General features: G+C 42.2%; 1 protein-coding gene across 1 annotated transcript in view; it reads right to left on the reverse strand.

Moving 5' to 3' along the window:
• Positions 1-22726, reverse strand: part of LOC121626468 (glucosidase 2 subunit beta-like) — a 119777-nt gene that overhangs the window by 82208 nt on the left and 14843 nt on the right. The window contains exons 7-8 of the mRNA XM_041965001.1: positions 19672-19738; positions 15229-15307 (exon numbers count right to left, since the gene is read on the reverse strand). Of these exons, the coding sequence (XP_041820935.1) occupies positions 15229-15307; positions 19672-19738 (146 nt within the window). The remainder of the gene's footprint in view (positions 1-15228; positions 15308-19671; positions 19739-22726) is intronic.

Consider the following 22726-nt stretch of genomic DNA (forward strand, 5'->3'; position numbering starts at 1 on the left):
GTGTAACTGGCAGTTGGAAAAAATTAGTCACAATCAAATAGCATACAAACACTCGCTGTGCAAACGCAGTACATGAACCAAACATGGAGCCTCTGTATCTCCACAGGCACTCAACATATAACGCATTTTCTTCTCTTGTAAATTCTTAATACAACCAAAGACACGACCTGCACCACAAATGCACACATCTCCTCAAAAGCATGTACACATTCTGACACATATCTTAGGATGCACACAGTAGCTCGTAATCTCACATCTATTGCAGAGTGCCTGTGGCCCCACAGGTATTGGCTTATGAAAAGTGCATTACATGACTGATAATAAACTGCACACCATCCATCTCCCATTCAGCTCACCTCCCAATAATCCCCGCTGCCATATCTGCTTATCTATTCAAGTCACTCTCTCATTAAATCAGCTTTTACAGCCAAACGGAAGAAGTTTACTGCTTATAGAAGTCAAATACCATTCATCACGGAAAAGGCTGTAGTTATACAGATAAACTGCATGTTTTAATTCGGTGGAGGACAAACACACCATTCCTCCTATCTGAATAAACTCCGGCAGAGAAAAAAATTCACAAGCGAATTAATCTGCTGTCTTTTGCCTGCTGAAATGGAAGTCAGTGAGGCGGTGCGTACCAGTGGACGCCCATCAGTCACAGGACCTTGTGCAAGGCCTGAAAGAGCCGAATGTGATGCTGCTGTGCATTGGAAGGTAAAGGATGGGGACAGAGGGGTGGAAGGTGGCGCAGCTTTCAGTGTTTATTCATCTGAAACAGTGTCCCCTGGAAGCCATTTTGGCAGCGATGTATCACAGCAGGCACTGACCTTTAGATACTATGCACAATTAAGCTAAGATAATAAACACGGCGGCAGATCTGGACATTTGGACAGGAAGGCAGGTGCTGTGAAAAGTTCTTTTGTGCTTAGGTAGCCTTTTCAAAGCCGACCGGAAATGTGTTTGTTTGAAAATGCATCCAAATGATGCTGTGTGCACCGAGAGGAAATGAGCTGAACGCGAGTTTTGTTTGAGGCTAAAGTTCAGAGTTTGTTATGCAGTATTCGGTCTTTTGTTATTGGTGACATGCTCTTTGAATCTTGAGGTCAAATTGTTTGTGAATAAGCAAAATAATGCTTCGATGGGACTTTTCATTTGTGAGGACTTGCTGTTTTTCCTCATCTATAAGATTATTTTAAGTTTTGAACTGCTGGTCATACAAACAAAGGCATGTGAAGGCATCACCATAGGATTCAGAACATGTGATGGCTATTTTCACTATTTTTTTGACATTTTATAGACTAAACTAAAATGAATCAATCATGAAAATCACCCTCAGTCACAGCCATGCACTGTAGTTGGTAGATTCTGTTCAGTTAAGCAGCTGCCACAGATTGGTGGTTGCAGAAATCCTCATGCTTCTCCCATCTGTTTTACACCCATCACAATAACCATTTTTGCCTGCTTGGCGAACAGTTTAAAAGCATAAAGATGACTGGGGAACTAATGTGAACCTTCTCCTCTCCCTCTGTGTACAACTGTTACGAGCCTCAACCCTGTCCGTGTTCATTTGCTGAAATACAAAAACATAACAAAATCTGGCTGACAGCAAGGGAACAACAGCGTGTGTTTGCAGTCCAAAATGTTACAACCGCAGGTGAGGAAAAGAAAGTCAAAAATTCCTTCAAAATCCTCAACCGGGCTGTAACTTTAAGTGATGTTATTTAAACTCCTGTGGTTGAATTGCACATTAGGCATGCATTGCTTTTAAATAGCTGTAGACTTAGCCTGTAAACTGTACCTGAACTTCAATTTCTGAGAGATCTGACTCCTGCTATGTGGAAATTCACCAACACTTCTGACAAACGAGCTCTGTAGTTGATTTAGTCAAACGAACACGAGGGCTGATAAAACAGTATGCAAAGATATTGCCTTACAGAGAGAGAGAAGAGAGGAAAGATCAAATAACATTGTTACATACTGCGTTATGTTATTTGATAGATCCAGCTGGTCCCAGAAGCACAGTTCTACAAATACCACTTATATCCACCTGGCAAGAAAATATTGGGTTTCTAGTCGGAGTTATGAAATGTATCACCTTGCAAATATGTGGAAACAGCACAAAGAAAAAGATGAGACATTTATTACCATGAACCCACACAAGTGAAAATATTACCACTCCCACACAGTATTAAAGCACATACAGCATGTGTGCATACTGAATGTACACAGGAAGTCACATATGTAATAAAGCTGCCTGCTACTTGTGTCAGTTTGCCTCATCTGTGCATCTCCGTCACTCAGTTCAGGCTTTCATCCTTTGCTCAGTCAACTACCCAGCAGCAAATACAGCAGCACAGCATGTTGTTCGGATAGAAAAGTACTCGCTGGTGATCCCCTTTCAGGCCCTTTGACAGATGAGGGCGGAAACATCGACCAAAATAATAGAAGACAGAGGCAGATTTCCCAGGGTAGCAAGAACACTGGTCATCTTAGCTGATACTGAACGGTACATACAATCCCCCGAGTCCAGAGGTCCAATTTGAAGCCCAGATGGTTTCCACTGAAACCTTTCCTGGTAATTTCAACCAGGACTGTTCCCCAAAAAGTGAGCCTAAGAATCCAAAGATTAATTTGGTGATCAGAGATTATTCATGCAGACCCGGAGTCGCTGTTTCACACCGCTCTGCAGAATTACAGCATTCCTCTACACTTTCAGGCTACGAGAAATAACCTCACTTCACGTGAAAGATAAAAGTCTCAATAAAACAAGAAAGCGATGCCAGGTGACAGAGGGAAGAGACGGGAGGCTGTTTGCTGTCGACTTATTAACATGCACGTGGCACTACTCACCTTTTTATAAGCTAGATGCATGTTTACAGTAACTGCGACTTGAGCATCGACCGATTCATCCCTAGAGATGACAGGACACATAATAATCTCGTCATGTACCGGCCTGATTAGGCCACCTGAGGTGGTCATTAAAACAAGATCAAACTACATAATCTAAAGCTTCTTGGCTAACTCCAGTTGTATCTGCAGAGGCATAATCTTAAAGGAAACTACTGTTGCAGGTGAGCTTTCAGCTTAGGCCCTGTCATTTCTTTGCTTATTCAAACTGCTGCTGGTACATATATTAATGTTCTTTGTGTCAGTGGAAGTTGCAATAAAATTCTGCGTTTTTAGACTCAGATTCAGACTGAACTTCAAAGAGACTTGGCTTGGACTGTAAGAATACTTGCTTTTCAGGTATAAGCCTTGATTTGTGGCGCATTTCCCAGGTATGTAACATGCATACCAATGCTGAATAACAGCTCTTTAAAAATTTGCTCATTAATCAATTAGCTGATGGTTGGGAAATTAATTGAAAATTGTTTTATATCTCTGGACAGTGTATATTTGGGTTGTTGGACAAAAAATGCGAAGACATCACCTTGGGTTCAGGGAAGCAGTGAGGCATTTTCCACCGTTTTCTGACACTGCAGACTAAACTAATTCACGGATTAATTAAAAACAGAATTTGACAGTTTAGTTAATGATGAATATATGAAATGTCTAAATACTTATTTTCCATCCAATTATCCATCCACCACATTCACACATTTTATTTTAAACACATTCAAGCGATCCCAGAAAAATAATTATGTATATACATATTGAAGGAGATAAGTCACGGACTAAAAATGTTGTCTTCACAGCATTATCAACAGTAAGTCTGCTGGAGCTGCAACAATCAGCGGCAATTCTGATCAAATCGAATTATCATTTAGGTAATTTCTCAAGCAAAAGTGGCAATTCAACTGATTTCAGCTTGCGAAATGTGAATATTTGTTGGTTTTCTTACTCTTCTATGATTGTAAACTGAATATCTTTGGAGTTTGACTATTGGCTGGATAAAATAAGACATCTGTTGCATGGGCTGTTTGAACACTGTTAGCTGACAGTTTAGAGACTAGACAGTTGTACATGTGACATTTTTATATTATTTACTTACTTGTGTGTGTGTAACTCATTGAAACAGCCCACCTATGTACAGATTTACTCCTTGCAGATAACCAGCAAAGCTCGATTTCAGCCTTCATTGATGTAGAAATCAGATTGTTGCTGTTTGATTCTTTAACCATGCTAATGAACAGGGCCTCTGATCTTAAGATAAAAGCGAGAAGACAGGCAGATGGATCGATATATAGCACCGCATCAGTCTATATTTTGCTCAGCATCTGGGCCCAGGGAACATTTCATAAAGGCCATAGGGTCGGCTTATCACGGAGCTAAATGCCAATGTAATTATTAGTGTCTGGAGATAGTGGAAAGGGAAGCACATCCTGCGGCAGTACACCATATTTAATTAATGAATGTCACTCTGTAGAGGGAGTGAGGGAAGTGCGTGAGAAAAGAGAAAGAAGCAGGGAGGCAGGGAGGCAGAGTGACAACAATACTGATCCGGACTTAAGTGCACAGGCACACAACCACACCAGGTGCATGTGGAAATGCACTCGATAACAAACACAGGAGACTGAGATTAAACAAGCATGAGAACATGAGTATAATCAGGTTCTTAGTTTAAACCTTCTTATAAAACATGCAACTATAGAGACACAAACACCCACGAATTATGTTCATAACCCTGCAAATAAACACTGAGGCTGCGCCTGTGCTAGCTGCTATTTGTATCCAAACGGACACACACCTGACACACAGTCTGCACAGCCTGTATATGAGCATGAGTATTTCTCTGTATTTTCAGTATTGACTCTTTAACCAGCTGCTACTGTTGGATGTTCGGTAAAAGCCAGACAATGAGCGCTCCGGTGCACGGAATTGCCACCTGCGAGCGTGGGTGCGTTTTGACCAACAACACGATGATAACCAAGTCGGCGCGCAGCAACTCAGTTTAGTGACAAATCAACTACAGGACCGGTTTTCAAAAGGCGAGTGACTCAGTGGAACTCATATCATCCTCCAGACTGTTAGGCTGAAAAACACCCGAGCAGATGTTGTTCATCAACAACACACTGGTTTATATTTAAACATGTGTATCGGTGATGCTCAGATTTAAACAGACTGTTCTTTACCTGTGTCGCACGCCTTCACTGTTGCTGCTTAACATGATGAAGAGGGAGGTGTCCAGTGTGTTTGCAGTTTAACACTGTGCATCCAGTTAGCTTTCTTTTAGCTTTCGGAGTAAAGAGTGAAACCACTCCCTGAAATCAGGTGTATATGCTAAGATAAAAATTAGCATTATATGAGCATAATTCTATTAATTATTAATCATAATCAACAGATATCAGGGAGGCCAGCTCACTGAATATTTTTCAAAAGAAACTAAAAACGCATCTCTTCACTTTAGCCTTTAACTAACTAGCTGTGACTTCCTGATACAGGTCTGAAACTTTTTTCCTTTCCCTCGTGCTTATGTGTTGCTGCACTTCTTTCAAAATGTATTTTATTTGTTTTCTATGTATCTATTTTTACCTATATTTTATTATTATATATGCATGTTTTTATGTACTTTCTGTATGTAAAGCACTCACTTGGTGCATGTGATTTCTTTTTTGTAAATCACTTTGAGCTGTAATTCCTGTATGAAAGGTGCTATACAAATGAAGTTTATTAATATTATTATAATTTGTAGGAGACAACATTGAAATAGTTTAATTGGAATGTCATTCTCAAGACCATTTCCAATTATGGACTACTTCTCTTTCCTGGATGTCGTGTTTGATGTGTGATCGACAGCTTTGTTAATTAGCTGGTTAGAATGGTGGACGAATGAGTTGTGCGTGGAATATTTCAAGCGTAGTTTGTCATTAAAATAGATTTGTGCCGTATTGCAGCTATTTCCGAGTGACAACGGCAAACAATACTTGTATGAATAGCACATTTCAGCCAGGCATCAAAACTGTTGACGCTGGTTAATTTATTTGACCACAGCAGGGGTTGTCCTTCAATGGACATCAAAAACTGACCTTATGTTTGGGAAGAACTCTCTGACAATTTGATTCACCATTTAATAACTATGCACATTGTCTGTCTAAAAGGAAAACAAAGCCTGAAGAGCTTGAATAAAGATAATAAACTGCATGCTCTGCTAATATCTTTTCCTCTCCAGTGACTAGCACTAGCATGGCTGAAACTGTGTTACGCTATATGTAAGCCCACTGCAGTTAGTTTCAGCCTCACCTTCCTGCTTGTTGGTACACAATCAATGCTTTGGGTCTACAAGCCCAGACGATAGCCTGCCCCATCCTAATCCACTGCAGCAGCTTTTCTGCTGATGAACAGGAAAAACTCCTGGTGCCTGAGCACCGGTGGCGTCTAACGCTTGGACCCAACTTTACTGAAATAAATACAGAGGCGAGAGAGGTGCACACTCACGCCGCTGCTGTTCAGTACCAGAAGTCTGAGTCCTGTCTTACTTTGGTGAAGGTCAAGGGGGTCAGGCGTCCTGTCTGTTTGCTTTTCCTGCTGTCAGGGAGTATGCACACGACAGGCAGCTTGTCACACAGGATGCAAGCGTCCATGATGCCCCCCATGTTTCTTTTCTCGCTCCTTGCCCCCCTCAATCACAACCTCCTATCTTGGAGTGCTACTTGAGTCATGACTACACCTGGGACCCTCTCGCCTCGGTGCCATTTCTGTCATTGGATCAGCTGCTGACTCCAGCCCTGTATCCCCTGCCTTTTGTTCTCTGCCCACGTATTAACTCTGAACTGCCTGGAGAACAGAAAAGGAGTTGAGGCAGCTATGAAAAAAGAAAATAGATCAAGGTCCTGAAAAGCTGCAAAAAAAAAAAAAAAAGAAGATGTCTCTAAATGTTTCTTATGCAACAATTTCTATCCCTCTCACACATTTCTTCTGAAGGCGACACTCCTCGGCACACAGAAGTGGGTATTCTTGTTTGGAAACAATAGCAGGCGTGCTTCTGAGGCAACTGTTAAGCTATTGCAAAGCAGATGCTTTTTTCTCTCGCCAATCAATTTAACACCTACACCTCCCCTCTCCTCCTTCATGCTGGCTTTGGCTCATCAGTTTTAAATGGCACAAGGCATTCTCGCATTGTTCTTTTGACTTACTCAGAGGACAAGAAATGTCTCTGCTGAAGCAACAGCCCTATCAAGCCTTAATCACCAATAGGTTGGGTCAGCACAGCAAAAAAGAATAAAGGACGGCGAGAGAACGTATCACAAAAGACAATAACACGCTATTGCAGTATGTGAAGACTCACTGGTTTCTCTACTTTTGTAGAGGCAATTATATTTCAGAGAGTCTGTAAAAACAGGATGAAGATTTGGAAACAATTTTCTCCCCCCCTCTCTGAATCTCGCGCTAGACAGAATTGCAAGGGAAAAAGCCATCTGTGTCTGACTCTTATCCCTGGCTTCTCCGGAGCCTGGATGAGCCTGAGCCAGCAAATGTCAGTCGGATAAAGACCAAGCCTGACAGACAGACACAGGAGTTTTGTCATTCCGTGTGTCATCCCTTTGCTAGCAAGCCCAATCTTTGCCGGTCTCAAAAGCCCCGAGATGATGGGGGAAGGAAACATTCTCAGGGTGAACGTCAGGTTGTGTAACTCCTCCAAGTGCCACAATAGCTGAAACGTTGAGGACATGCACTATTCTGGTGCCCCTCCGGCCTTTGAGAGCTTTCATTATTGTCTTATGTGCTGTGCGGAGGGGTCACCATGGAAACACAAAAACACATCAACCGTTTCTCCACAAAGGACATAAGGCTCTTCAACAAGATGTTCTTCCAGGGGCCAGCGGTCTGTCTGGGGTCAGAGGATGCAACGTGAGAGGCTGTTATTGTTTACTGACTTTCAGAAGAATCTCATTGTGATTACCGACCATATCAGGTTTTCCTTTAACGAAATGTTAAAGGAAAAATCATTTCAAGCAAATTCACAGGAAATTAGCAAAATTAGTTAATCAAGTATTAGTTTTACATGTTTCCAAACGTTTTGTTTGATCTAATCTGTAGCAATCTATACCAGTATAGGAAAACGAGTCTCATTAAAGGGAAATTCCCTAAATTTTCAACCTGCGTTATGCGCCTTTTGACGTGTCGCATTAGAAAAGGTTGACAGAAAAGGCAGAATTTGCAAAAATTAGCTAATGCACCTGATGGGAGGTGGAAACAGTTCTGCCGTAGCCAACAATTAACTCACACAACTGATCAACTGTTTCCGATCAAACGTCTCCTCATCGCTCCACACAGATCTGACGGAGCCTTCCTCACGTTCAGACATGAAACAAACTGAAATGTTCTGGGCATCACTGAGCACGATAAATGCTACGTAACTGTATTCATTCACATTTTCTCTTGCTAATTTTCTATGCAATACATTTGGATGGAAACCCAGTCATTGATCCCCATGCAGTTAGCTACAATAACTAATGCAGGAAACTACTTCCTTTACTTTCTCTGTTTACTGGACTGGAGTCAACCATTCCAAATTATGACCCATAGCCATGCTAAGGTCATACTAACTGAGACCCTGGTTGAAAAAAAACAGATTTACCAGGAAGTTATAATCCTTAAAATTTTCATTAAATCAACCCTCCTTTCTGACACTGTTCATGATGGGCATTTTTCAGCAATAGCCATTAAATATAAAGTATTTACATTCTGTAATTACCACTTTACATGTTATTTTTCATTCCCACGCTGAATTGAAATTGCCTTTACACAAATGAGGGATTCACGGGAAACAATGCAGCATGTAATCCAGCATTACAGTCTTTAATTTCAGCCTCACTATTTACTGTTCCCTCTCCTACAGCCGTATCAGAGCTGTATTAAGTCACCGCTAATGAACACCCAACGACGTTTTCTGTTCACACAACACAAGACAACGGCCGTTTGTTTAACAGTTGCTCCACTGTTGTGTGTCGGACAAAGTTGCTGCTCGACGAGTGTTTGCTGAAGTATTAAACAGCATTTGTTGTTGCCACAAGTACCCGCGGGTGTCGCCAAATCAGCCAGGGCTGAAACCTTAAGGAATACGACTTTGACATCATGATATATCATATATACCACCCACCCCAACCATGCTGTAGAAAGAAATGCATGTACATAAAATAAGCTGATTATCTTCTTTCTGTCATTAGCATAAATTAGGAATAATCCATCTGAAATGCTCCTGAAATGTTAGGGGGTATTTAGAGTTTGCTCCCACTGTTAAAAACCTCCTTTCTCTTCTTGTGATACAGTACAAGATCACTGATCAATGCGTTCACCTGGGAGGCACTAGCAGAGATTGTCCCACAGGAAACCGATGTCTATTCTCCGTGGACGTCGCTCTTTGCACAGTGTGTACCCTGTTCTTGGGAGCTGCGGTTACACGGGCGCAACATCAATAGTATTTGTCAAGTGGTTAAAGCTGATAAGAATACAAATGATTGCCTTGAGCTTGCTTCAAGGCTGGTTTGTCAGTACAGCTTGTAAGACAGAATTTTCAGAGATGGAGTCAAAGCGGTACAAACACAGCTGTGTGATTCAACTTTCTTAAGTCTGTCACTGTGTTGTATTTTTTTAGACACTGCACTTTTTTCTGCCATTATTTTTCATATTTCGTGGGGATGCTCATAAGAACAAAACAAAAATCGGAAAAAGTGACAGGTAAACAGATACAGAAGGTAAACTGCAAGCATACGGATAAATAAGACGCCTCGTGAAGTAAGGCACCTCCGTCAGGACTTGTTGGAGCAGCATAAAGCGATGCCTCTTCACTCTGCTCATTCCCTCTCTTGCCTCTGACCTCCTGCTGGTTCCATTACCTGTGCCACCCGCGTGACCTCGAGCGCATCCAATCACGACAGTTACATAACAAAAGACGAGCGCAGAGAAGATTAGAGGCGCCGAGGAAGAGGGCAAGGCGAGAGATTGAGGAGTGTCAGGTGTACACCCTGAAAACAGTTTCCACCCAAATCATACGTTGCACCCTCCCTCCTCCGCCTCCCCGCACTGTGCTCCTATCTCGAAAGAACATGACACATTACAGCGGTTTTTTTTTTAGCAGGTCAGTTTTCTCTACCTCAGCTCTACAAACTGCATATCACTCCACCTCTGGTTTCAGCCTGTCATTTCGCATTATATAACTTGAAAGCACTCCAGCTGGGAAGCAAAAACATGACGCGTGTGATGGGAGGTGATGAATGGTACTGAGGGGGGAAAGGCGCAGACATCCCCCTTTTTCCATCAGCCCAGCTAGCCTCATACACCCAGCAGGCTTTTAGCACAAGACTATAATCTTGTTGGAGTACAGAAAATGATATGCAAAACCCGTATATGGCTGCCAGTGTTTACTAGCATGACTCGGCTTGCCTGCACATACCTAATTCTACCATCGAAGTTACTGAGATGATGCAGTGTAAGCCGTGTATGGTTTTCCTTGACTACTGTATAATCCACGAGCAGCCACAGCGTGGAGTGGCAGGCCTGTGCACACACTGTAAAGTAACATCATGGCCTACATCCATACAGTCAGTTCAGTAAGAGTGGAATCATGAGTACAGCTTAAGTCTGCAGATATTAAACTTCTAGGTTACTCTCAGTGAGCATATCTTGCTCCAAAAAAAGGCATTTCATGAAGTTAAATACAGAAAGTCTGCTCTTACAGTCCCATCCAGAACTCTCCTCAGAACACACAAATTAAATCCTAGAATCACTGCGAGCTTACAAAACCTCCCCACAAATGCATGAGAAAGGAAATTCTTAGAGGCAGATGAGGATTGTTCCTTTCTGAACGGGAGGGATCTCTCTCTCTTTTTTTGAGAAAGAGAGAGAGAGCGAGGCAGGAAAGCAGCACCGGAGGCCCAGCCCATGACAAAACAAAGAGATTAAATGACCTGTGAATGTGACTTTCCATTTTTCCATTAGTTCGCACTCAACTTAGAGGCCTGCTGCCCCCTTCTGGAGGCTGGCGAGACACCATCCAGCAGGATGCTGATTTGAATTCTAACCTGACAGCCTGTTGGGTTGATTAAATGTGCAGCAATTACAGCTGGGGGTTATATCTGGACTCTGGATGTAATGGGAAGTTTATATGCAACATTGTGTGAAAAGCCATTACTCTGTACGTAGCAGAACATTTTAAAAGGCTACACACTGACTCAGTATGTGCCACAAAATCCCTCTCTTCAGTAATATCTTGCAAATTCAGGGAAGATCTTAATTCCTGCCTTCCGAGTGCTGAATAGCTGAAATCTGTTATCCTGATATAAAACACAAAAACAGAATGCAAATATGCCGGGCCCCCCTCTGAAGTGAGATTTCAGTGCCGGCCAGGGCCAAATGTCAACCAGTCCAAACAGATGGTGTGAAGAGCCGGGCCGAGCGGCTGACCTTGTGGCTAGTGACTTAGGGTGTGTGGGGGGGGGGGGGTAAAGCGAGACACCGGGTGTTTGTTTTTTTATGTGTATCAGTGAATGTTGTGAACATCATAAGAGCTCAGTGTTGTTGCCAAGATAAAAAGGTGAAGTCACTTAAGGCCGGCTTGCTTTGCAGGTGCTTTCTGGCTCCGTGGGATGCTGTCAATCTGTCACGATGACAGAAAAAAGTCCAAAGTACATGGATGAATGGTATAGTGAAGGTTTTTACTGTTGATGACTACTAAACGTTTTATGGAAAGCATTTACACAGACGTTTTTACAAGATTATTCATATTAGCAATTAATTTGTCTCTTTTTTGGTCAGAGAAAATAGTGAAAAACTCCAAATTTCCCAGAGCCCGAGGCGACATCTTCACATTACCTGTTTTGTTCAAACAACAGTCCAAAACACGAAGATATTTGATTCACAATTATACAAAACAGAGAAAAGCAACAAATACTCACATTAGGGAGGCTGAAACCACTGAAAATGCTTGTCATATTAAATGAATTAAAACGCCTCCGCCGCTATCAGAAATGCTGTAAATCTTTGACAATTAACAATGAATCGACTGATTGTTTCAGCACTAATTACTGTTATCTATCTGCTTTCATGCAAGTTTAGTTTTTGACACAATTTTGTTAAAAGTGTTAAAAGCGATCAGAAAAATAATTGGGATTTTCAACATAATGTGCCAACCCCATCTGCTGATAGGGATCATGTGATATGGTCAAAGGCTGCAGAACAGCCACTAAATCGATATTAAACACACAATTCTGTCAATTACTCAATTGCTAACTTAAATTCTACAGTGCAAGTGAGAATACAGTAAGACTTCGATGCAGTTTGCTTCTCTATCAAGCACTGACAAATGGAGTATTTAGTCTTCTGCTGATGTAGCATTCAGGACTTGTTAAAGGTAGTTATAGACGCCAAAGAGTTCATTATAATGAGATCTTTAAGGTTCTGTTTTTCCCCTTTGTCCATGCACCACTACCTCCCAACTACACTGTCTTCATTTCTGCCTTGTTACCAACTAATGCCAGCTTCCTCTTCTGCTGTATATAGGAACCCCTGGGGTATAGCCAATATTATTAAACTGTGAAACAAGCAAGATTTCCATACCTACTAGCAAGCTGTTACGGGGAATTCCCAACCTTTCGTGTACCTACAGCAACGTTTTTCATCTACGCACTTTAAAAAAAGTTTAATTCGTCCATCTTTGTTCCTTTCTTATCACTACCAAGAGGACTTTTTTTTCTAAAATCGGGGGATTTGTTCGTTTCCCCGTTCAAAAGAAAACATTCTATATTCAGCCTCTCTCCGTTTCTGGTAGACTGAGTAAGGGGCTTTGAAGGGAGGCGGGTGGGTAGTAGATGGATAAGTGAAATTCACCTCTGCACAAATGCCTATTTCTTGAGAGAAGGCAATTTCCTGCAGCTCTGTTCACCAGCACACAGCCACGGTCCGAGCTTGGTCACACATCAGCGCTCCTGAGAATGTATTGTCCTATGGTTAATGCCAAAAGAGAGGACAGTCCGCTCTTTGCAAGGTTTTGCTAAGAGCTGATTTAGTGCAAATGCTTCAGTTTGAGTACTGAAATGATATCTGTTCAGGTCTCTCCACTGCGTTTAACATCCCGAAAAAGGAGAAAAACTCGACAAAAATGGCGCCTTTCTGCCGACGACGGCAAGACATTCTTCCTGGATGTCTATGATTACCTTCTAAAAGCAGCCGAACTTGAATCTACATTAACGGCGGTTTCTGCGGGAATGGAGGGCCATAACATAATGATAGAATACTGAGGGAGCGCCACGCCAGAATATCCCTTTTCCCTCCCGAGTGGAGTGCCTCCTTTGATCATCAAATTGTTCTCCTGAAAATCCTCTCTGTTCTTGAATTATCTGGGCCGCTGAAGTGGAAACTGAATTTTCTGTGGAGTCCAAAGCTTCTTAAGAGCGAGGAAAAAGAAGGGGGAAACTAATAAAAAGGTGTGAAAATGACACAAATTGAATAAGCGTGCAAAAAAAAATAGATATAATATATATATGTATGTGTGGCCCTACCCTTGAGTGTGATAGAGGAAAAAGTAATCAAGGTCTTTATACATCACAGCGGAGCACTGATGAGGACATAACTCTATTTTCCTTTCTGCCCACATATACAAAAAAAAAAGAAACTGCATGAATATTGTGTTCTCTCAACAACAACATGTATTCATCAACCTGAAAGGATTTACACGTATTTAGAATATGCACGGGGTGTGCAGCAGCATACCTGCAGTGTTAGTTACCAGAAAACGTATTGTCATGATAGAAATGCCAAAGAGGTGATAGCGAAGCAAAACCATTTATCTGAAATCCCTCCTGGTACACAGAATTAACTTCTCATATGGTACAACTGTTGCTGCCCTTGGACCTTGATTAAGGTGCTAACACAGGGCCGCTTGTCAGTTCTAATGTAAATTGCCTGTTAAGTACTGTCAATGGCACCCTGTTTAATTTGCCCAGCTTGATCACCGTTTGTTGTGGTTGCAGTTAAGTACACATTTTCATATTCATGCATATTCATACCGATTCATCCTCCTCAGATGCAGCTGGATTCATTAGGAATGCCTCCCCGTTAGCCAGCAGGAACAACAAATGAGCGGTGATTTTTCCCATCCGTGAGCCTTTCATTTGGGTTACAGCTTGGGTGCCGCTTAGGTGTTTTTTTGTTATATACTAAACACCACAACATCCGACGATTTCTCTGGTTAGATGTTTACCAGCAGCTAAAATTAGCAAGCTAATGCTTACATAGTGGAGGGCATTTCTACTCTAAGCATACACACAGCTAATGTAGTTTTTTGGAAAACATCTCTTCAAGCACTTTTTCAGCAATGTGACAGCCTCACAAGTTGAACTTTTACTGCCCTGCAGAGGGAGAACCCAGACTTTTTTTTGTTTGCTTGTTTGGTGTGTGTGCTTATGTGTACGACCGTGCATACCAATTGCCATTTATAATAGAAAAAGGCACAGGGAGAGGAAGAGGAAGAGGAAAAATTGAGCTCTAGCCATTTTGTTTACAGCCAGCGATTTTGATATCTGCTGCCTGGTAAGAGGGAGGCTCAACAAGTTTAAAGTGAAACAGACAGCCGCATTCTCACACATTGCAGCTCGAGGGAAAATCACTGTTGGGAAACTGTGCTCGTCCTGTTCAGAATTCAAATGAATGTGGAAGGGACCCTGTTGTACGAGTGGAGAAAACAGCGGACCCAGACAGACAGCCAACCCAAGCAAGATACAAATATCACAGAGAAGGCAAGGTGGATGTAGATCTGCATCAGCTTGTTGCTCGGCAAATCTGAAAAGAGCTAAACTACCCGACGTGACTGTGTGGCTAAAAGCGGACGTTTTAAAGTTTTTACATTAGATTCTCATGTGCAATTGCGATCTTGGAATTTTGATTCAATCTCACTGATTTGATTCACTCACTTGTGCACCAAATGAGTATAAGCCTGCAAATAGTTCCCAAAAAATCTACTTATGTTTCAGTTATGTTCGCTAACATCTACAATGCTGTTTTAGGAAATGACTAATCCATTATCGAAAAGAAAAAAAAAAACGGTAAAATAGGAAAATATAGAATTAATACCACCTTTGTCCTTTGAAGTACTCTCCTAAAAATAAAGGTGGACACGCAGTACACAAACGTATTTAGATGATTTATTGTATATTACAGTAACTTGCAAAGTACCTGAAAGTCAAATAGGACCGTGGATTCAAGCCTCGCAAACCACTCAGTGAAGCCAACAGCCCCTCATGATAGCTGCCAGCATTTCAGTATAACCTGCATGAATAAAAGACAACTTACCACTGCTTCATCCTCAGAGAGAACTCGCTCCTCATCATGGACGAGTGCCACTTTAGCCTGGACTTCATCCACTGTTATACTGTTGTGTTTAAAAAGAAAAAAGAAACGATGACAGCAGTGTGAATATGTCTTACTGTTTTGGGACAATGACACGCAGTGTCCTAGTCATTTTCTCCACCTCCTACACTAAAATGTACAGAATAGAAAGAATACTAAGGTTTCACTCCTTAAAAAAATACTAACAGCACCACAAAACCTAACCTAACATTGTTAGCATATTAGCATGCCTTACAGTTTAAAGCACATTTTGGAACAGGCATGAGCTTTAATTCTTTTTAATGATGCTCTGAACATGTCGAGGCCGGTTCAGAAGGCAAGTATTCCAGAGCACCCGAGGGCCAGCAAGACATTTCCACTGGACTTGCTGCAGGGGGGCGTGAGGAAATTAATGAAATAAATACCGGAAGCATGAGCTGACTCCCCAGCTGGTGTTTCAACTGATACTGAATGTTGTCAGTTTGGGCCCAGTCAACGTTGGACTGGATTTTAGCCGATCTCACTCTGAGTGGCACGCGACACAAAGCGACACACAGCGGCACACGGCGCAATCAAAAATCACACACGCCACCGCTTATCCTAAAACTCTCTTTTCTTCAGCCATTCTTCCCTGCTGCTGTCTTTCTTGCAGAGGCCCCGCCTAAACTAACATGACCGAGCTGAGATAATGACTGCATAGCCTGGATCAATCCCAGGGGTCCATCAAAAGCGGAAGAGCAGGCAAACATACAAAGCGAATAGCTTGTTCCACTACAGAGGATCAATGCTCGGGGTAAGTGCTGGAGAAAAACAATAGCTGTCTCCATTGTGAGGCGGCACAGTGGCTGCAGCTCTGAAAACACGTGTGAAGAAAACTGGCTTTGGCCCCAATCACACACACACGTACGTATAGACCATGGCATTGTAAAAGCAGGTGCACACACCTACAGTGGGTTTGACTGAAAGAGAACGTAATGAACATAAGGGAAGTCGCTCGCACTCACACACATACACTTGTAATCCTGACAGAGAGGAGGGGATAAAAAGCACAACCTGTTCATGGGCCTTTGGGAGGCTCCATCATGGTTCATTTCCTGAAGCAGTTGGTAGACTCTATTTATAGGCCAGCATACTGGTACCAGTTAATCCTGCACTGGGCTGCCAACTGCCTGCCAGCTGGCACAGTGGGTTGCACTTGTGTGTGGTGGTTCGGGATGCAATAATGGTAAGGAAGTCCAGAAGCTACCTTAATGACCAGCGTGTGAGGGAGATTTTTTCTCCCCATAGTACAAACTGACAGGAAGAAACTTCCAGACTTAACCTTTACTAACTGAATGCTCTAAATGTGACCAAAATATCTGAACTCGCTAACCCACAAATCACAGGAATAATAACCTTCCCACATGTGTTAATATTTGTATTAAAATACAATTATGATGCTATCAGCAGCGAGTTAGCTCCTGACATGTTCTTTTATGTATTTCAGAGAGGATTCAAAACTTCGTGGAAAAAAAAAAAATGTCAGCGTTTTTGTCATGAAGCAATTATTGGTGGCTAAATGGACACAAAAATGAGATTAGTTCACAGTATAAATGAGAGAACAATTATCTGTGAATCTGCATTAAAGATAATTAGCAATTCCAATCGAGTGGATTAAGAACGGGGTAGTGTTTTGCTAAGTGTCCATAGGGACAAAGCCGAGAGCTTTTTTGTACAAGATAAAGAGTCTGTGATGTGCATGCTAATCCGGCTCAAAGTCAGCAAACTGCCTGGCAATGTGCAAGCATCAGGTATATCGGTGCCTTTGGACTTTGCATTTATCATAATGGCGACTAAATCAAGCTTGACACTTGGGCGTCTCGGCTGCAGAGCCTTTCAGAAAAAAATGGTGATGTAGCATACATACACAGAGCCTCCGCCTCCTGCTTTATTCAAATGGGCCCCAATACATGTCCTGACTCAAGATGGCCAGCTCACGGGATCACACTGACGAACGGACTGAAACAATGGCTGTATAGAAATGAGCGAGCACTTGCAGATATTTCAGCTTAGTAATGCGTTTGTTTAAGCGCAGCCCCGCGGAGGGATGGAGGGGATAGAGTGGATGGATGGAGGCAGAGCTGGGGAGGGAAGGGGATTCGGGGGGCAGAAGGGCTGAATAATGGTACACATCCAGGCGAAGGAATGCATAAGTGTGCACACAGCGCTGCCCGGAAAATCGCTGCACAAGCACTTCATCCTCGACGCAGCCATATGTTTTATAGCACTTTCAGTTTACTATGCCCGGCCTCGCTTCCTTTCCGGGAGAATATGCCCAGTTAGCTTAAGCAGTATTGATTTTTCCAGGCGTGGTGTGGAAAGGTGAGGAAAGCGAGGGTGGGGACAGCGGTGGAAAAAGAGCACGAAGGGGACCGGCTCATTGGATATCACGCGCTCTGTTTTTCTGCAAGCCACCAGCAAACTTAAGCATCTCTCCTGAAAGCAAAATGGATGCCATTCTCTTTAAAGCTGGCAGAGGTTAAACACTGCTCACGACAGCAAGTTAGTGAGCCTGGGAGGGGAGGCTGGGAGATTGGGTGGGGAGGGGGAGGCGGCGGTGAGTGGGTCTGTTGGGACTTGAAGATTAAACAATGCACATACGGCAATGAATTACTTTTTGAAGTTTGCTGCAGAACAAATAGGTGTGGGAGGTTTCAGGGAAGGAGATGTGTGCACTCAACTCAGACTGATGAGACTTCTGCATCAGAAGTTAAGGTGGAACTAATGAGTGTAGTACATATACTGTACATATTGATTTGAATTAGGTGCTTGAGAAACACCCATTTATCTTATAGCGTGGGTAATATCAGATAAAAATAAATGTGAGGGCAAAAATGTGACTCATTATTTCAATCCAGCGCTATGGATCTTAGTCATCGTCGGCTGTTTTTCTGTCAATTTGCAGCATTAGCAGGATTTCTCTCGAGGACGACGAGAATTACAAGCGAGTGAACATGACTTCTGTGAATTTGTTGCCCCGTCTGACATGGTAATATTTCCCACAACCCCTCTCATCCTCATTGATAGATCTTATTCTTTACATACTGCAACCTTTGTTTTCATGTGTCGTCTGTAAAGCTAAACCCAGATTCCAATACAGTTTAGACGCTGTGTAAAACATAAAGAAAACAGAATGTGATAAGTTGCTAATCTGTTTTGACATACACTCAATGAAAAACTGCACAAAGACAATTCATTTAATGTTTGACCTCATCAGCTTTGTGGATTTTTGTAAATATCTGCTTATTCTGAATTTGATGCAACAACACGTTTCAAACAAGTTGTGATAGGAGCAACAAAAGACTGGGAAAGTTGTGGAACGCTCCAAAAACACCTGTTTGGATCGTTCCACAGGTAAACAGGTTGATTGGTAACAGGGGATAGTATCATGATTGGGTATGAAAGGAGCATCCTGGAAAGGCTCAGTCGCTCACAAGCAAGGATCAAGTGGGGTTCACCACTTTGTGAACACATGGTTGCAGAAAGGATGTTACTTGATGGACTCAGGAACAGTTCGTGAAACTGTTGTTTTTTGCAAATGATTGAATTTATTATTTTGTTCATGTTTCACACAGCGCTCAAACTGTTTTGGAATCAGGGTTGTCCCTGCCCTAAAAGAGGGTTGCTTTTCATTTTTGTGCATTTTTATGTAATCAACTGGGACATGAATCAGCTGGGTTTTCCATTGAAAGAGCCTCACACCTCAGAGAACTAAATTTACCATTAATATCAGGAAAGGCGAGGTGCTAGGAGAGCTCTTCTCTTCGACTTGTTAACTTGTATTTTGCAGCTGAACCTTACAACAAGATTGAAAATGACAATGTCAGTCAAATTGTCACCATTTGAGCACAAAGCTATATTCACTTCACTGAACCTTGCTCACTGGACAGCTCAGTAGGAGAATGTTCAAGGACAGTAGATCATTTGGTAGAAAAAAACAGGAAATATAAAGCCAGATTTGAAACCTTCAACCTTGTTCCTTTCTTTCACACTCCCCAGCCTTCATGCCCACTCTGGTACATTTTTAAAACTGCACAGTAGGAGGAGAAAAGCCCAACCTGGGAGCAAATATGCTTTAAGAATTTCTTTAGTATTGGATTTCATAGCAATCTAAATACTGTGACAGAAGCCTTTTCACCCTGGCAAGAGCAAAATCCTGAGGGAAAAACTGTTTCAGTGCAAAAATATCAGCAGTGGCTTTCAAAAAACAGAAAAAGTGGATCCCTAAAATCAAACAAATAAAATAAAGTACAATATATTTCTATTTTTTATTTAACGTTTTAAGACATGCATGGGCTTTGGAGGGGTGTCGTCATTTCTAGCATCATTAAAAACTGTCAACGATGAAATAATCAGCATGTTAGTTACCTGCCATCTTTATTGCTGTCCAGTAACTTGAAAATGCTGGTTACTGTGCTGTTCTGACGTCTGAGACCTAAAAGGAGAAATCATATATGGGTTAACGCTAAATTACCTGATGGAAGTAATATTTCTTTTTGCAACATAAACACTAAACACTAATCCATCTGAATGCACACTGAGAGGCAGGGATATAGAAAGGGACGGAGCTGGAGTTGGATTTAAAAACACGGGGAGCGGCAGGGGGATGGAGGTTTTTGGGCAATCAGGCAATGAGTCAGTCACGCTGTGCAAGAACATTTGGTTTCCCTGTAGGAAAAAAAAAAAAAAAAAAAAAGCGTGTCAGAGTCCAGAATGCAATCAGGAGGCTTTGTGCTGTAACGGCTGGTATGACAGTGATTTCCCTCTTCTCCATTCACATTCACAGGCAGATGAAAAGGAGACGCAAAAACTTCCTCAACCCCCTTTCCAGCGAGCATGTGACCCCAACTGATTCATTTTGTGAATCGCATTCATTGGAGTGGGAGGGAGAGGAAGTTCTCTTATGTTCGGTACTAAGCATCTCCCACATCATCAGCAGCACGGAGAATGTAAAGGGGCAAACTGATTGGCCCCTAAGTCTGGGGAAAAGCACTTTACATAATGCTAATTGCACATCCGCCGCAATTACCTTTCCGTACTAATTACAGAAAAGCTAATTGTGAAATTAGCATTTTTTTTTCCCAGTGTACAGTAGAGCGCCTGTGTTGAGTGTGTGCTGCAGGGGTTGTACAAAACATGAAAAACTAAACCCCAGCTCATAAATGCAGCCTTGCCAAAATGCACATTACATTCGGAAAGATATTTTTTGGATGTCAGCTTAAAAAAAGATTCAAGATTGTGCTCGTCACCCACGACATGACTGGAAGCAGAAAATGTCTATAGAGGAGCCAGATTCCTCACCCCCGTCGTTGCCTCAAGATTTGCTAATATTCTTCGGCACTACACACAGCATCTGTCATATTAGTGGCCTATTCTTTTGTTTGAACAGCGCTCTATTCCCAACCTAATGCTTGACATTCTCGACCCATCCTCTAGTCGCTCCGTCTCGCAAAAATGAGTGCACAAAGGAAGGAAGAGAAATGGTCTCATCCCTGCCTCTGCTGCGGAGCTGTAGCTATGAAAAACAACCATAAGGAGGATAGATGGAGAAGGGAGGAGAGGGAGGCAGGGAAGGAAGGAAAACGATGGAGTGGGGGCGATGTGGTGAAAAGGTAAGAGGAAGAGTGGGGAAGAATGTGGAAAATAAGTGAGTAGGAGGGCAAAAAAAGAGAGCGAGAACAGAGGTTCAAGACGTTGGCTCTTTAGGCCGATGGCACATATAGGGGGCTATGTTTACTAATGGACACCATCACTCATCCACCCATGTTGCCCTGGCGATAGCGCAGCACACTCGTAAAATAAGAGAGGCACAAAGAGAACAGAGAAAATGGAACATATCAGCAGGAGACTGCAGATCTATGCTTAGGCTACAGACCGTGTTATCCACACAGAGCTTTCTTTGTTACTGGAGACTGTGCACTCCAAGGCTAACAAAACAGACATGTTGCTTTCTTTCATACACTATTAGGCAATATTTCCAGGCAGGAATTTACTCCTTTCAGAGGAAAAAAGAAAATGCTTTGAGATGGAAATGGATCAAAAGGGCTGCAGGTGTTGGGCTGAATTTTCCCATTTCAGAGGAGATACTGTACATATAAAGACAGAATCTGCAAATGAGCCTTTTAACCTAAAGGGTGCGTCAGATGGTGTGGCTTTACAGCATCAGAATGACACCGCGCTGCATTCAGAAAACACTGCAGCACAAAAGGAACGCTGCAGCGTGCACGATCAATGGCTCACTGATTTAAATGTGTTCACGAATTCATCAGGGTTGTGATTACAGTTGATGAGCTTCTCAAGGTTCCCATATGTTCATACTCCACGTTACTCTCCAGGAGAGGTGTCTCAAATGAGCCAAACGAATGTGCATTATTTTCCACAATGCTTACCTTTGCTTTTAAAAATGATGCTCACCTGGGGGCTAAGGTGCCGACCATGAGCTGCAACATCCCCTGTTCAAATCTGGATAACGACTTTGTTGACCTTTGTCTCTGCTATCTTTCCAATAAAAACTTAAAAAAAAAAACATAAAAATATATATAAAAATATCTATTTAAAAGCCAAAAGGCTGCATAATATTAACTGAGAGATTGATTGCATATTTCAAGTTTCAAGGCACTGAAAGTTAATATTCATAATGTATTGAGGGAATAGAAATCAAAATAAGAAAAACATTATGATAAATAAAAAAAACGTCCATCCACTTCTGTGTTTATTTCGACAGAAAATTTACATTTTCCAGCAGCTGATGGGTGTCTGTTTTATATTTGTTATTGTGGGGAGAGGAGGAGTATAAGCAGTAGGAGCATGAAACGTTTGGAACTGGATCTGTTGCATCCTGGTTACCTCAGGGGAGGTTCTGCTGAAATCCTCCGAGACAATCTGACAAACACTGTCTTCTCTGCATATTACATGTTTCTTAATATCCATACTGCCCAACGCAAAATCCCACATATATTGTAGGGCTACAGGCAAATAAAGAAATCCTCGAACACAGGACAGATTGCAGACAGAAAAGCATCTGTAGGGGTGCAAATTTCAGTTTTACCCCATTTGCAGTAACTGGCCCAGCATACAGACCCTTGTATACCTTGAATGGGACAAACATTAATCCATAAGGCAGTGTGTCTGGCAATAACTTTAGCCAACTAGACCGCAGAGATATTAGTGCAAGTCCTACATTTATGCTTGCAAGTGAGTTCCCAAGTGCAAGTTGAATGTTCTATACCCTAAATGTGTCGGAACAGCAGACAGAAGCAAAAGTGAAAACAGCAAAGGTGTGTATTTTTAGAGAAGAGGTAGATATACTGCAAGCCCACCTGACAAAAGTCACTCATTAAACTCACTGGCAGAGTTAGCAGGACCTGATGGGCTGAAGGGAGGTGGACGGGTTCAGACTAAACCGGCTGTGAAACTGGGATCA

This window comes from Chelmon rostratus, chromosome 23 (genome assembly GCF_017976325.1).
Source record: "Chelmon rostratus isolate fCheRos1 chromosome 23, fCheRos1.pri, whole genome shotgun sequence".
Classification (NCBI taxonomy): Eukaryota; Metazoa; Chordata; class Actinopteri; order Chaetodontiformes; family Chaetodontidae; genus Chelmon; species Chelmon rostratus.